General features: G+C 46.0%; 1 protein-coding gene across 2 annotated transcripts in view; it reads left to right on the top strand.

The window, feature by feature from the left end:
• The window catches only part of LOC137536222 (membrane-spanning 4-domains subfamily A member 4A-like), a 211,496-nt gene extending 198,409 nt beyond the window's left edge, over window positions 1–13,087 (top strand). For both annotated transcript variants that reach the window (XM_068258334.1, XM_068258335.1), the window contains one exon: window positions 12,735–13,087. In XM_068258334.1, the coding sequence (XP_068114435.1) occupies window positions 12,735–12,863 (129 nt within the window). In that variant the 3' untranslated portion in view covers window positions 12,864–13,087. The remainder of the gene's footprint in view (window positions 1–12,734) is intronic.
• Window positions 13,088–16,513: the final 3,426 nt, after the last annotated feature.

Genomic DNA, 16,513 nt, shown 5'->3' with positions numbered 1-16,513 from the left:
TCGTCAGAAAGAGGAGAAAGAGAGCTTTAAAATGATATCCATCAAGCCATAGTTATATTGTATTACACAGGGCGACGTTTTGTCAAAGTCAGCAGCTGCATTCAGCAGAATGGAGCTGCTGACACTGGGGAAAGTGTCGTCCTGTGTAATACAATATAACTATGGCTTGATGGATATCATTTTAAAGCTCTCTTTCTCCTCTTTCTGGCGACACCTAAATCGTTGCCCTACACCTTTTAGTTTTCTCTATTTTCGCGATCGAAATCGCGGCCGCGGCAATTTCAATCGCGAAAATAGCGAAAACTAAAAGGCGTAGGGCGTCGGTTTATATATCATTGGAAAGAGGAGAAAGAGAGCTTTAAAATGATGTGCATCTTTCCATAGTTTCTGCACTGCTCGGAGTCCCTTTAACAATTTTCCTTTGCAGGTTTGCAATAGTCAGAAGGTTTATCTCAGCATGTAAATAAGAGTGGCGGCAGCCCTATACCTGAAATATTGTGTAGTAGAGTGTTTATGTTCTCTGTACATTGAGGTAGACCGGGCACTGTCACTTGTCACAACCTGATGGATCTGGTGCTGGGGTGCTGGGGATGGTGGTGACCATGGGAGAAAGGTGGACGACACAACAGCCGTTTCACGCCTAACTGGCGCTTGCTCACGTGTGTGTCCTGGACACACCAGGACACACACGTGAGCAAGCGCCAGTTAGGCATGAAACGGCTGTTGTGCCGTCCACCTTTCTCCCATGGTCACCACCATCCCCAGCACCCCAGCACCAGATCCATCAGGTTTGAATGATCCATTTCTTGTATGGCAGATGTATTGTACTTGTTACATGAAGACAATCTATGTGTATGGCTACAGAGGCAATAAAGCATACAAGTGACAGTGCCCGGTCTACCTCAATGTACAGAGATTTTGCTGAGTGTTTTCCGCTTATGTGTTCCCAGCTGCACGTCATTTGGCTTGTCCAATAAAGCCTCCATACAGGTGTTACATTGGAGTGCGAATCACGGAACCAATACAGGTGTTGTTTGACTTCCCCTCTCCCTCTGAAGACACTTCCTGAGTGCCGAGTGTAATTCAATTCTATAGTGTACTGGAGAGTGCTTATGTTGCTCGCAGGCTCTCTAATAGCCTGTCTGCTGCCCAGTTCCAGCCGTTTCAGCACATCAACTGCATCAACGAAGTTTGGACAATCTGTGGGTTGAAATAGTTTGGAAAGCATTGAGCGGTCTGGCCACTAGGGGACATGTGGCACCATGTTTCACCAGGATTCAGGGCACTGACTGTTAGAGTGGCCAAAATAAAACATAAGTTGCATCTTATACTGTGATGATATATACTGAAGGACACCGGTAGTGACCACTAGGAGGAGAATTCAGGAGTTTTATTAATCCACAAAACACCAGGACCTAGTACAACAGTTGATGTTCCAGGGAAACAAACTTCAATAACAACAGAAGAACATGGACAGAGTGAGAATTCTATTCAGTTCAAGAGGATCGCATCTAAAATCCAGGTGTTTTAGTCCAGCATCCCACATAGAGGTTTTAGTAAAATCCAGTGATCTTGGGAGAACAGTTCACAAAGTCCAACTGAGTCTATCCCAGGGCAGGCACCATCTACAGCATTGGATCCACTGCAGCCTGTTGGATCCCTCTCAGAACATCCAGTCTCACAGGCAAAGGAACACAGATCAAGAAAGTAGCTACTCCAGTAGCTCTGGATCCAGGGGGATGGAGAACCAGCGCCGTAGCCATGATAGTCCATCTGCATTTCCATGTTCTTTTCCTTTCCGGTGCTGTATAGTAAAGGAATATTGCTGCAGAGCTAGGCTCCAACGTAAAAGTTTACCATTCTCTCCAGAAACCCGCTGGAGCCAGCTCAAGGTATTGTGGTCTGTAAGAATGGTGAATTCTCGTCCATACAGATAGGGTTGTAATTTCTTTAGAGCCCAGACAATGGCAAGGCACTCTTTTTCCACTGTTGAATATGCCACTTCTCTGGGGAGCAGTTTCCGGCTAAGATAGATGATGGGGTGCTCCTCTCCTTGCTGATTTACTTGGGAAAGCACTGCTCCAATGCCATAGGTAGAGGCATCAGTTTGCACAATAAAACGTCTTGAGTAGTCTGGAGCCGTCAGAACCGGTGAATTGGCAAGTGCAGATTTTAAGGCAGTCATGGCATCCTCACATTCTGGAGTCCAGTGCACAATCCTGGGTTTCTTCTTGCTGGTCAAATCTGTTAAGGGTTTAGACAGAGTGCTATAGTTAGGAATGAATTTTCTGTAATAACCAGCAGTTCCTAGAAATGCTAACACTTGCTTCTGGGTTTGAGGAACTGGCCATTGTTGGATGGCCTCTACCTTGGCAGGTTCAGGTCTTAATTGCCCCCCTCCCACTCTGTGTCCAAGATATTGGACCTCACTCATTCCAAGTTGGCATTTGCTCGGTTTTAAAGTCAGACCAGCTGCTTTTATTCGTTCTAGCACTTGCTGAAGGTGTTGGAGGTGTTCCTCCCACGAGTTACTGAATACTGCTATATCATCTAAATAGGCCTGAGCAAAGTCATACATACCCTCTAGCAAGTGGTTGACAAGTCTCTGGAAGGTGGCAGGGGCATTTTTCATCTCAAAGGGCATGGTAGTAAAATGGAATAAGCCAAATGGGGTTGTGAAGGCAGATTTTTTTTTGGGCTTCCACAGCTAAGGGAATTTGCCAATAGCCTCGGCTGAGGTCAAAAGTAGAGAGGTAGTTAGCAGCCCCCAGGCGATCAAGCAGTTCATCAGTACGGGGCATGGGGTAAGCATCTGTCATTGTAATCTCATTTAGTCGTCTATAATCAACACAAAACCGAGTTGTCCCATCTTTCTTGGATACTACTGGGGAGGCCCACTAACTATAGGATGGGACAATGACCCCTAAGGCTAACATTTCACCAAGCTCCTTCTTCATCTCAACCTTTACCGATTCTGCTATGCGATATGCTGGGGTACGGAGGGGTGGGTGGTTCCCAGTGTCCACAGTATGAACAGTCCAGGTGGTACGGCCAGGATGATTGTTAAATGCGGTGGCTTGGGCCCTCAACAGGTTATTTAGTTGCTCAAGCTGTGACGATGTTAGCTGGTTACCTCGAGCAATATTGGACAAATCCTGAGCCTCCTGAGTGTCACTCAGAAGATCAGGAAGGGATGGGTCATCAGGGTCATCCAGTGGAATACTGCAAATAGCAGCTACTGGAAGCTCCCTCTCATAGTACGGTTTCATCATGTTAATATGTACACTTTTAGTAAGTTCAGAGTTTTCACCATGAGCCACTGTGTAGGTGGTGTCATTTACACGATGGATAACAATATAGGGGCCATCCCAAGATGCATGAAGTTTGTCCTGCCTGGTGGGGAGGAGTAGAAGGACCTTGTCCCCCTCTTGGAAGCACCTTTCTCTGGCATGTTGGTCATACCAGACTTCAGGGGAGGACTGGGACCTTTTGGCCTGGGGGGCAAACACAAACTAGAGGCCCGTTTCAACCATCACCAGCCCAAAGTTATATCTTTCTTGCGTGCAAATCTAATAATGGTAGCACGAAGACAATACATCAATCAGTTACATTGAAATATACACGTAGAAAACTACACTCTTTGTGAAAAAAAATCTTTTTTGCAAAACAAAATCTGATCAGATTGGTTAGATATCCTTCCGTTAGTGGCCCCAAACGATCATTTCCAATCAGTCATACAAATGATCAGAAATGAATCATCATTCAGCAAATTGTATTGTTAGTGGCCACCTTTAGTCCCTCCTGTCATCTCAATGCCTGGCAGCTCACAGTCACACACACAATTTAACATTGGCCTGCTATCACAGGCAGTTTTAAAGGGAAGATCCGCGCTACACATAAAAAACAAACTGCACTCACTTGGGGCTTCTTCCAGCTCCTGGCAGTCTATCGGTGCCCTTGTAGCAGCTCCTCTCCCTCCCGGCGTCCAGCGGAGAAGAAGCCGACTTCTCCAGGTTGGCTTCCGGGTTGGCGTCATGTGCGTTCCACGGCATGGGTCATCAGGTCTCTACTGCGCAGGCGCAGTAGTTCTGCGCCTGCGCAGTAGAGACCTGATGACGTCACTTACACCACGTGACCCCCTGCCGTGGAGCGCACAGAAGCCGACCTGGAAGCCGTCCTGGCGAGGTCGGCTTCTTTACCGCTAGACGCCGGGAGGGAGAGGAGCTGCTACAAGGGCACCGATAGACTGCCAGGAGCTGGAAGAAGCCCCACGTGAGTGCAGTTTGTTTTTTGTTTTTTTATGTGCAGCGTGAACCTTCCCTTTAAGTGTACCAGAGACGACAAGTAAAAACGATTTTTTACTTATAGAAATATATTTTGCCCCATAAGCACGTGAGAGTTCCTCTCTGTCCTCCACCGGTCTGCCATTCAGCAATCAGCCCCGGTAACTGATTCAGTCGCAGCGGTCGGGTCTTCTGCACAGTTACAGTGGCTGATTACCGCTGATCGGAGGCACGTGGGATGACGGCGAGGGACTCAAACGTGCTTATGGGGCTGTAGGAATCCCCAGGTAAGTAAAAAAAAATCTTTATGTGCTGTCTCTGGTTTCCTTTAAAGCAGTGCAGTAGTCTTTAATCTTGGATACCTGATAGTGACATAGCTATGAGCCATAGTGCAAGTTTTCCCACAAGCACTCTATACATAACAATTGATACGTCACACTAAAACCTGCCAAGGACAACCAGTGTCAGAGCTGCAAGAAGGGGATGGAGAACAGTTTGTTAATTACTACTATTCAAAGCATCTATAGAAGTGATTACCAGCACAAGACCAATAGAGCTAATACTGCTGTTGAGGGAGGGCTCCTCTGGCCCAGGAGCAGTCGCAACCTCTGCACCCCCTATTGCTACGCCACTGCTAGCTGGAGTCTGTGGTTTCATAAACTGAGGAGTCGGGTGGTTTTTGTACCAAGTTCACAGCCCTGGTTTAAAGGAAACCTGAGATGGTAATTAGTGCTGTATTTATACTTAACCTGGTGCATGAGGCGCATGGGCTCCTTCGCTGTCTCTCTTGCTATTCTCACCAGTAATCTGACCATTCACATTCAGTCATGCTCTTCCGCGCATGCACAGCGGCGAGCACACTCCTGTTGCAGCAGAAAGCATTCGGTGCCGCCACAGGTGCACATCACTGCACAGAAAAGCATGGCTGGTAGTGACTGCCCAGATTACCGACAGGGATAACGAGAGAATGGAGCGGCCGTGGAGACCATAAACGAGCCCATGCACTTCATAGGGTTGGAGGAAGCCCCATGTAATGTATAAAACACCACTAATTAATAGATCTGTTTCGAATAGATCCTCTTTTTCAACTTATCAGTTAGTTTGAATGTACAGAGTTTTCCAGATTTTTTTTATTGTACAGTGTATGGGCACCTTTAGCCATAGTGAAATATTTTTGCCATTACAGTGTAAAATATTGGAGTTAAATACCGATATGTTACTATGGCTAAGGTGCATATCCACGGTACAATAAAATAAATCTGTCAAAATCTGTATATTCAATCTAACGGATAAGTCGAACAAAAGGATCTATTCGAAAAAAAAGTTAAACAATTGTGGGCACCATAAGCCTAATCCCACACAGAATGCTTCCCCTGACACCTAACCATCCCTCCACAAGCTACCTACCTGATGCCTAACCCCAACCCCTGCACAAACTACCTACCTGATGCCTAACCCTAGCCCCCCTTGCACAAACTACATAACTGATGTCTAAACCCCCCACCCCAAAAACTACCTGCCTGATGTCTAACTTCATCCCCCTCCTCGCACACAGACTACCTGCCGCCTAACCCTAAACCTCTCCTTTATGATGACTAACAGCCCCCCCCCCCCCACCCCACACACACACACACACTACCCGATGCCTAACCCCCTCCTGCTCACCCATACAAACTACAGGTCTGACACCTAACACCCCACAACTACCTGCTTGATGCATGCCTGTCTCCCCCCTCCCCTGCTGCCAATCACACTGCAAGGGGAAAAAAAGTTCCCTCAGGCCAGCCAGGGTCAGAATTGCAATTTATGGGGGTCATTAACTACCACAAATAAAAACTCAGTCAGAGGGCACTGGGCAGATAATTGAAGAAAATCAACAGGCCAAGCCAGCAAACAACAAAGCAAGTGAGGAGAAGTAAAAAAAACAAAATCTATAAAAACCTCCTCTGGCGAGTGGCGACCTGGACTCTCGACCTCCTCTCCTCCTCCTGTCTCCTCCTCCACAGCTTACAGGTGGCGTCTCCCTCTCCCAGTCTATGAGGACTATGATCCCTCCGACTCTTCCAGGCTCCAGCCAGCCCAGCCCCAGCATGAAGGCTCACTCACTCTGACTGCAGATCAGTGAGCTGAGCGGCAATGGCTCCACGCGGGGGGGCGGAGTCAAGTCTTCAAGAGGCTACAAGTCCTGACCAAATAGCGTGACCAACACGCTCATGCGGCACGCAGGAGTCGACGCAGCTACGCACCAGGCCGCCTCAGCCCCCGATTGGATACTTGTCTTGGAGAGGCAGAGTCAGACCGGCCGGCGGAGCGCGTGCATCTTCAATCATCAGCCTCCAGCCGGCCCATAAGTAGTAAGTCTGTCTGACTCTGCTACTTACAGGGGGTGGGGGAGCAGGCAGGGGGCTGGCTTAGTGAGCAGCCGCGGCGCACAACTCTCTCTACTGTCTCATTCACTGGCTGCGGACCTGCGGTCTGGACTGGTCCTGTCCGCGCAGTGCGCACGCACACCGGCCCTAATTAATTCAGATTCGGGCGGCCCGGGGGGCAATTGCCCCCCGTCCCCCCGCCCCAGTCCGCCCCTGCCAGACTTTCTGTCTAGTCTGAGCGTCTGCCATGTTCTCTGCCACAAACTGAGTCAGTTGCTGCAACTTCTGACGAAACTTCAAGACATAATGCACAACTGGAATTGCATTGAGCTGCTGATCCCCCTCCCACTGTTCCTTAATTAAGTCCAGGGGGCCTCTCACTCTCCTTCCATATAACAGTTTCAAAAGGAGAAAATCCTGTTGATTCTTGTGGTACTTCTCGGTAAGCAAACAGCAGATGGGGAAGGTACTTCTCCCAGTCCCGGCCGCCAGACTCAACATAAGTACGAAGTAGTGATTTTAGGGTGCCATTAAACCTCTCACACAGCCCATTGGTTTGGGGATGATACGGAGTAGAATGTAAGGCTTTAACGCCACATTGTTGCCACAGACAGTGAAGCACTTGGGAAACAAACTGCGGTCCCTGGTCAGACAGAATTTCTCTAGGAAAGCCTACTCTGGTAAGAATAGGTATGAGGGCATCTGCAACAGCAGGAGCATCTGTTTTACGAAGTGCTACAGCTTCTGGGTATCGGGTGGCATAATTCACTACTGTTAGTATATATTGTTTCCCCGTTTGACTAGGTTTACTAAGGGGCCCAATAATGTCAACAGCTACTCGCTGAAATGGTTCTGATATCAAAGGTAGGGGATGCAGAGGGGCCTTGAATCGGGCTCCTCCCTTACCCACCCGCTGACAGGTGTCACAAGTTCGACAGTAGCGAGATACATCCTGGGACAGACCAGGCCAGTAAAAATTCTGGGTTAATCTTTTACGGGTACGAGTTATTCCTTGGTGGCCGGCCAGGGGGATGTCATGAGCAAGCTTGAGTAATTGGGTACGGAACTCCCGGGGGAACTATAAGCTGACTGATGGATTCCTTTAAACTCCCAGCAGGGCTAGCATTGACCCGATATAGCAGTCCATTTTTCAACTCTATCCTCTCTGTCAGTTCATCACCTTCTTCTCCCACACGAACTCGCAAACTGTGTAGGGAGGGATCTTGTCTTTGGGCCTCTTTAAATGTATTATATTGCACTACATCCAAAGTCTTTTCCCAAGCCCCCTCTGATGAAGTTCCTCTTACCTCAGTATTGGAAGCAGAGTCAGGCCGGTCATTCCGTGTGAGGCTGCATCTGAGAGTTCCGACATCATTCCCCAGAAGAACATCAGCTGGTAGCTGGTCCATTACACCCACAAGTTGTACAGTAGGGCCTTGTCCCCAGTCCAAGGTGACTTGGGCGACAGGGATTTCTGTCTTGACTCCTCCAGCAAGCACAACTTTGGCAGATCTTCCAGGAAGCACACAGCCAGCTGAGATGACATGAGGTTCAACCAAAGTGATGAAGGCCCCTGAATCTAAAAAACCTTCAGCACTTTTACCATTTACTGTTACAGGAACTATGTGGCTCTGTCTTTGAGAGGGGTCACTCCAGTTGGTCAGCATCACAACAAATTCTTCAGTATCCAAATGAGTGTTGTTTGGCTGTCCTCTATTAAAAACATTTTGTCGTGGGGTTTGAGAAACGGCACCTACTCTTCTGCTAGGAGCAGCTGGGATTGAAGATTTGACGTGAACTCCTTGCGGGCAAGCGGACAACAAATGTGTCAGAGAACCACATCGGTAGCAGGACTTTGTAATGGGAGGCTGTGAGGTGGAGATGGGATGATAATTACCACCCCTTCCCGCAGTTCTTGAATGTTCTGCAGTACCCACTCTAGGGCAGGAAGGAATGGCAGTCTGAATCTGAGCTTGATTTTCTACAAACTGGTCAGCCAGCTGGGTAGCCTCCCATATTGACTTGGGATTCTGATCCAGAACCCACCTTTTTATGTCTGGGGCGCAGCAATTTAGAAATTGTTCCTGAAGAAACAGTTCCTTCAAGTTCTCCATAGATTGTACCCCACTACCCTGAATCCATTGATTAAAAACATGGACTAATTTCATCCCAAACTCCGTGTGGGAATCCTGGGGTAATTTCGTTAAACTCCGGAAGGACTGCCGATAAGTCTCTGGTGTCTTAGTATAACGAGATAAAAGGACACGTTTTACCTCAGGATAATTAATCCTTTCAGAAAGAGGCAGTGACCTAAATGTTTCACTGGCTCGGCCAGTAAGTTTTCCCAAAAGGATGCGATGCCATTCAAGGACTGGCACAGCATGGGTTTCACATAACAGTTCAAATGTTTGTAGATATGCATCGATCTCCTCCTTACCTTCATCGAACACAGGAAACAATGTATACAGCTTAATAATATCCCAAGGCTGTTCCGATGTTTGGCTCGGAGCTGATGCTCCTTGCTGACGCATTGCCAAGTCACTGACTAGTCGCAAGAGGTTTTCATACATATCAGAAGTGGCAGGGCCTCTTGGCTGTGCCTCCGGCTGGAGTTCTGGAGTCTGTGTAAAAGATTCAGTTCCATCAACTCTCTCTGCCAAAAAACTCACAATGTCCTGGTTCTCATAGTGGTTCTGAGCTGACTCCAGTAACAGCTGAACCAGGGCTGCTTTCTTTAATCCTTCAGGGTTCAGTCCACGATTCCTGCACAGTTTACGAAGTGTTCCCAAGCGTAGTTCACAAAGTGTATCCTCCATAGTCTAGCAGTACCAGCGTCCTGGGTCCGACCACTTGCCACCAGATGTGATGATATATACTGAAGGACACCGGTAGTGACCACTAGGAGGAGAATTCAGGAGTTTTATTAATTCACAAAACACCAGGACCTAGTACAACAGTTGATGTTCCAGGGAAACAAACTTCAATAACAACAGAAGAACATGGACAGAGTGAGAATTCTATTCAGTCCAAGAGGATCGCATCTAAAATCCAGGTGTTTTAGTCCAGCATCCCACATAGAGGTTTTAGTAGAATCCAGTGATCTTGGGAGAACAGTTCACAAAGTCCAACTGAGTCTATCCCAGGGCAGGCACCATCTACAGCATTGGATCCACTGCAGCCTGTTGGATCCCTCTCAGAACATCCAGTCTCACAGGCAAAGGAACACAGATCAAGAAAGTAGCTACTCCAGTAGCTCTGGATCCAGGGGGATGGAGAACCAGCGCCGCAGCTTGCTGTCCCCTTGACTGACTCTCCCCCTCAGTAACTGACCCTCTTTTTAATGCACATGCTGAATGTTATCAGTCCAGCAGGGCCCAGTCCCCGGACCACTTAGTAGATAGTGAAAATGACCTTCTGTCGGTGCCTTGTGGTCTGGCAGAGAGGAGTCAGACAATTGTCTCTTGAGCAGATAAGAACAATCCTCCAGGTGCTGTGTTTGTCCAGCAAGGAACAGTCAACAATTGCCTTTTGGATAGATAATGAGAACACAAGTCCTCTCTGAGCTCTGTGAGGTGCAGCTACAATTTTACAGACAACATACACAGCAATGAACCATGTAACAATGAAATGAAAATATACATATATTTATAACAAATCTATCACATATACCCTTACAGTTTTTCTCCAAGTGCCCCAAATCCTGGCAACATAAACATTTCCCATATGTGCAAAATGACTCAATTATATTATCCGAGTCTTGTGATTGGTCTATAATTACCATGGCAATCCGATTTTCACAGAAAAATTATGCAATCTGTATTGTCTGATCCAATACTTTCAACTTGGACAATCAAAGAATTTGGAAGTATTTGGCCAATCAGGGAAAAAAGGTTGTTCTTTTTTATAATCATTTAACTTTATTAAATACATGACATAAAAAGACTTTCCTCAGAAATCGGTAATCAGATTTTAGAAATCCACAGAATTGTTGATCGGCATTGGCAGAAATCATAAAATTGTCGGAATCGGAAATCGGCATTTATGGAGTACAGGAACCACACAATGAGTCTGACATGTCTTCTAGACTAGTAACTAGGGATTAGTTACTAGAAGACATGCCGTACTCATTGTGTGGTTCCTGTAAATAAATTTTCTCCTCAGGTTCCAATTTATTTAACATCTGCAAATTTAACACTGGAGTAGTTGTGTCACAACCTCTTTGTATATCGTGAAACTCTGACTTCTTTCTCTTTTTATCTGCCTCCCCTCTTCCTTTTTGAACACTTTTGGTATTGCTACTTTCTGACCCCTTCAACCCTCTCTTTTCCCCAGATTATTTGCTCTTCTATTCCCCCTGCTTCACTTATCTTTATTACCTAATTCACTTAAATTTTCTACTCCCTTCCATTTGCCAGACATATTTCCATATTTTCTACTTGTCCCTTTCCACTGCATTTATAAAGCTTACTACTTGCTTCATTCCTAATCTCTCCTTTTCTACTAGTTTTCCTACCCTCTCCATTTTGTGTTTCTAACGTTAAGTACTCACCCTGCGATGCAGGGAGATGGATCTAGCGATGTCTCCCTGACGACAAGCACTCCGCCGATCCATCTTTCTTCATCTTCCAGCCAGCAGGTATTCGGGATGTTACACGACAGGTATGGCGACTTGGCGAGACTTTAAGTGACAGTGGTACTTAGTGTAGGAGTCATCGGGGTCGGGGATCTTACTGATCCGATCCGCTGTGACGGTTATTGCCGCACGACACTAAGCGACAGTTGTGTGATCATGCGGCTATACCCATGTCACGAGATTGTGTAAATGACTGCTCATTGCTCAAAAAATAGTTAGCCATCGGGAAGATCGTCGGAAGAGTCATGAGGTGGGTATGGGCTATAAAGGACCCTGGCTGAAATTGTTGAGACCACTTTTGCCACCTTTACCCTGGTAGACCCTTCATTCTTTAGAAAAGATATCTGCTGTCATCTCCCCTCATGATTTTTCTTTCATTTGCCCTACCTGGTTGAGCCTGCCAGGACCCTTTTGCATCTTTGCATATTAAACCTGGTTGACCTTGCTGTTTGCATCCCCTGCTGCAACCAAAATCTTCATGTGTGAACCAAAAATATTCACTCCAGCATTACACACCACAGCAGCTGCCATCTTGACTTGGGGTAAAACCTTTTGAGCCTGCTGCACATTTGGAGAGGCTTCCCACCCTGCTAACGCTAGGTACTCAGAAAAACATCTGGAAATCAGTATAAGCTCCAGCAGTGCTTAGTCTAGATTTGTCCACACTCCTTTCCCACAAGCAACTACAGGGGATTTTGTTACAGTGCATGGAGCATTGAGCTGACAAACAGCCTCTGCTCCTTAACCAGAAAAAGCTGTCTGCATCCATTGCCAACTAATCAGACTAGACACCAGGCCAGCAATGGACTTCACAGCAGGCATTGTCTGCAAAGCATTTAAACTAACATTATTTAGAGGTTCCACAGAGAAAACTTCATTTGGGTTATATGTTTTTCAGGGACCTCCACATCATGGACCATAGTTTAGTTTGGTGGAACCCCACAGTGTCTGGCTAAGCTTGTTCATACCAGCCTGCATGGGGATAAAGTGATAAAAGGCTTGAAGACTACAATGTTATTTTATGTTTTTTTATTCCTTTTTTTTCAGTTTTGTTTTATGACTCATCACTTAAAACAGAATTGAATAAGGGGAAAAGAATGTCCAAATAAGTTCTGTTTTTTCACACTGCCAAATGGACTAGTATTTGTCCAGAAGTGCAGAGTTATTTGAACAGGGTGTCTTCAGAATCACCTGTTTTTAACAATCCCAGAATTGCCAGCTCTTAACATTGGTAAGATGTGTAGGTTACTTGCATAGGGCCCATATTATTTATGAAAAAAATGGGAGAAGGTAAGTGCATTTCACCTTTTTTGAATACCATATAATTGTTATTAATAAACAAATGAAACCAAGCTCCAGTAAACTAAAGAAAGTGAATATTGCTGAGTGTGTTTGTGTGTATAAAATTACTTAGTAACCTTTGTTTTCATATTATTTTCTTTTTTTCAGATGCTCAATGTACCAGACAACGTTGTGATCCCCATGGATCCTAATACAATTCCGTTAAATGTTACCTTATATACCCAGGCATCAGCACCAACAACAACTCACACCAAAGCTGTGCCACATCATTACTGAAGAAAATCGGACACCTACACATTTTATGAAGTTTATTAGCTTTTTTGGGGGCTGTTGCCACTCCAGTGCGAATCAAAAAGCGTAGAAATAGAATACATGCAATGCAATATGAATTAAATGCTACTATATAATTGTGAGCTTTAATGCTATATTTCTGTAAGTGATTATCGCTTCTGTAAAAAGCGTTATCATGTTGCTTAATCTATTAAACCTCCTCAAGGACATTTATTGTCTTAATTATTTATTTACCTTTTGAACAAAATTTGCAGATATTAAAGGGATCCTGAGCAGAGGAATAAAAACAATTCTGAACTCACCTGGGGATTTCTTTAGCCCCCTGTAGCCCGCAAGGTCCCTTGGCAACCTCTGAATCCCCTATGTGGTCCCGCTGGTGGCTCCATTAGTTGTGCAACTTTGGCCAAAAGACTGAGCTATGCATGATCACGCGATTGAGTCGGTTGCACAGACTCCGAAGTAACACCTAACAAAACTGCCAGCGGGACCATGGAGGGGACCCAGAGGATGCCAAGGGACCTCATGAGCTACAGGGGGCTGGAAGAAGCCCCAGGTAAGTCCAAATTTGCTTTTTTTTCCCTTTACTCAGGGTCCCTTTAAAAACTAAGCAATTGTTTGCATTGACATTTTAAGTGGTAATTCCGCTGAAACATTGGACACATATTCTAAATACTCTTGTTGGAAAATGTTCCTATTCAATACAACATTTTTGCGAAGAAGTAAAGTCTCTCAAAAAATACGCTTGATTTCTGAAAGAAATGAAAAGTTTCACAAATTGCATTAAGTACTGTATATATATATTATTCACGGATAAGCTCATGTATAAGCCAAAGTATCAATTTTTGCCTCAAAAACCAGGAAAAAGTTATTCACTCACATATAAGCCTACTCCTCAGTATAGCCCCCTCCACAGTATAAATAGCCAGATGTGCCCCCACTATGAGATGGTCCACCCCCCTGTAGCCAGATGTGCCCCAAAGTCTTAGCCAGCCCCATCCCCATAGCCAGATATATCCCCTGTAGGCAGCATCCCTCCCCATAGCCAGCATTATACTAATTTCATTATTATTATTATCCACATTCCAAAAACATACGGATAAGTTAATTGGCTCCCCCTAAATTGGCCCTAGACTACAGTACTTACACTACATAATATAGACATAAGGCAATGGTAGGGATTAGATTGTGAGCTCCTTTGAGGGACAGTTAGTGACAATATATATATATATATATATATATATATATATATATATATATATATATATATATATATATATATATACTCTGTACAGCGCTGCGTAATATGTCGGCGCTATATAAATACTAAATAATAATAATAATAATAATAATTATTATTATCATTATTAGACTTTGCACAGAATTCTGCAGGACACTTCCATTGTATTCAGAAATTATTCAGATATGGGTGGCCTCAGCTGATAAAGCACAATGTGCAATTCAAGAACATGATGTAATTTCCAATAGGAAAGGAATGCATGAGAACATTCATGAAACAATGCATCATACGGTATGCAACCAGGTTGTTATAAATAAGAAAGTGTCAAACGCAACAGATTTTATGAGAAATTGTGCAAAACAATGCATCCAGTATCAGCCAAAGTAAAAATCATGATCAGATGTATAACTAATGAATAAAGTGCTAAGTGCAAGAAGCAAAAAATGTGCAGTGGAAAAAGAAGAGAAAAAGAAACACATCCATCAACAGAAAAAGAGTTAATTAAAAGACTGTGCACTCCGTGCAGAGCACAGCGAAAGGGAAAGTGTTGCCATGCAGACAAGGCGGCAAGACACTGTGAGATGTGACGCAGAACAAGGAAGGCAAGAGTGTGCAGGAGAGAGGGAGAGAATCACCCAATAAATCACCAAGTCTGTTCTCCTCTGTCTTGCTACCCGATCAGCTGTTCTCCTCTCCAGCCATCCGACTAACTGTTCTTCTCCCTGCGCTCTCCTTTGGTTATCCGATCCACTGTGCACTTCCCTCTGGCCATCCACTGCAGGGAAGCATGTTGCCACTGCAAGCCCGCTCAGCACCGGTGTCAGTACAGACACCGGCATCATTGCTGCACTCCTCCACACAGACACACCAAGTAGGTGCCTCGCATATAAGCCAAGAGGGTGACTTTCAGCACATTTTTTTTGTGCTGAAAAATTCAGCTTATACGCGAGTATATACCATATATTTAAAAAAAAAACATTCTGAAAATGCCTGTTTTTATTTTCCAATTTTCATGAAAATCCTATGTGGCATCAGGTACAGGGTATAAAAGTAAGTTGCTTTCTCGGCAACTTTGTCTTTCAGACTGGACCACTAGATTGGCTCATACAGGGTCAGAAGGCAATGCCGCTACACTGGACTTCCACACACCAGACATGTCCGCAACCTTTGGATCTAAAGGGGTCTTAACCCCAGTCTACATTTCAAAGCATATAAAAAAGGCAGTACAGTATTGTGTGTCAGCCTCTCCTATACAGACTTACATGCAGTAGCGTTCCTACAATAGGGCGCAGGGGGGCGTGGCGCACCGGGTGACAGCCAGCCAGGGGGGTGTCGCCACGACCCCCCATTGCAACAGTGCAGGAGGGGAAGAGCAGCGCTGGAAGGAGGGGTGACAGGGATAGCGGCGGGGAGGGGGGGAAAGATCCCCCCCCTCCCTCACCTGGGTCCCCTCCTTCCGCCTCTCTTCCCCTCCAAATGACAGCGGGCATTGCGGGCAACTTACAGGCAGGGCGGGCGGGCAGAGACTACTCACTTTACTTCTGCGTTCCAGCAGCTGGAACGCTGGGTCGCCGTCACGTGCCTCTTCTCCGCCTCCAATGCGTGTCACAGCATTGGAGGCGGAGAAGAGGCACGTGACGGCGACGGAGCGCTCCAGCTGCTGGAACGCAGAAGTAAAGTAAGTAGTCTCTGCCCGCCCGCCCTGCCTGTAAGTTGCCCGCAATGCCCGCTGTCATTTGGAGGGGGAGAGAGGCAGAAGGAGGGGACCCAGGTGAGGGAGGGGGGGGATCTTTCCCCCCCCCCCCCGCCGCTGCCCCCACTGCCCCTCCTTCTAGTGCTGCTTCACCCCTCCCGGAGCAGCTATACAGGGGCAACTAAACTAGCTATACTGGGGGCAACTAAACTAGCTATACTGGGGGCAACTAAACTAGCTATACTGGGGGCATCTATACTAGCTATACTGGTGGCATCTATACTAGCTATAGTGGGGGCAGCTATACTAGCTATACTGGGGCAACTAAACTAGCTATACTGGGGGCAACTAAACTAGCTATACTGGGGGCAACTAAACTAGCTATACTGGGGGCATCTATACTAGCTATACTGGTGGCATCTATACTAGCTATAGTGGGGGCAGCTATACTGGGGGCAACTATACTAGCTATACTGGGGCAACTATACTGGGGGCATCTATACTAGCTATACTGGGGCAACTATACTGGGGGCAGCTATACTGGGGCAACTAAACTAGCTATACTGGGGGCATCTATACTAGCTATACTGGTGGCATCTATACTAGCTATAGTGGGGGCAGCTATACTAGCTATACTGGGGGCAACTATACTAGCTATACTGGGGGCAGCTATACTGGGGGCAACTATACTAGCTATACTGGGGC

The sequence above is a fragment of the Hyperolius riggenbachi genome, chromosome 10 (genome assembly GCF_040937935.1).
Source record: "Hyperolius riggenbachi isolate aHypRig1 chromosome 10, aHypRig1.pri, whole genome shotgun sequence".
NCBI lineage: Eukaryota > Metazoa > Chordata > Amphibia > Anura > Hyperoliidae > Hyperolius > Hyperolius riggenbachi.
The sequence above is the reverse complement of the archived record's forward strand: the minus strand, read 5'-3'. Positions and strand labels throughout refer to the sequence as shown.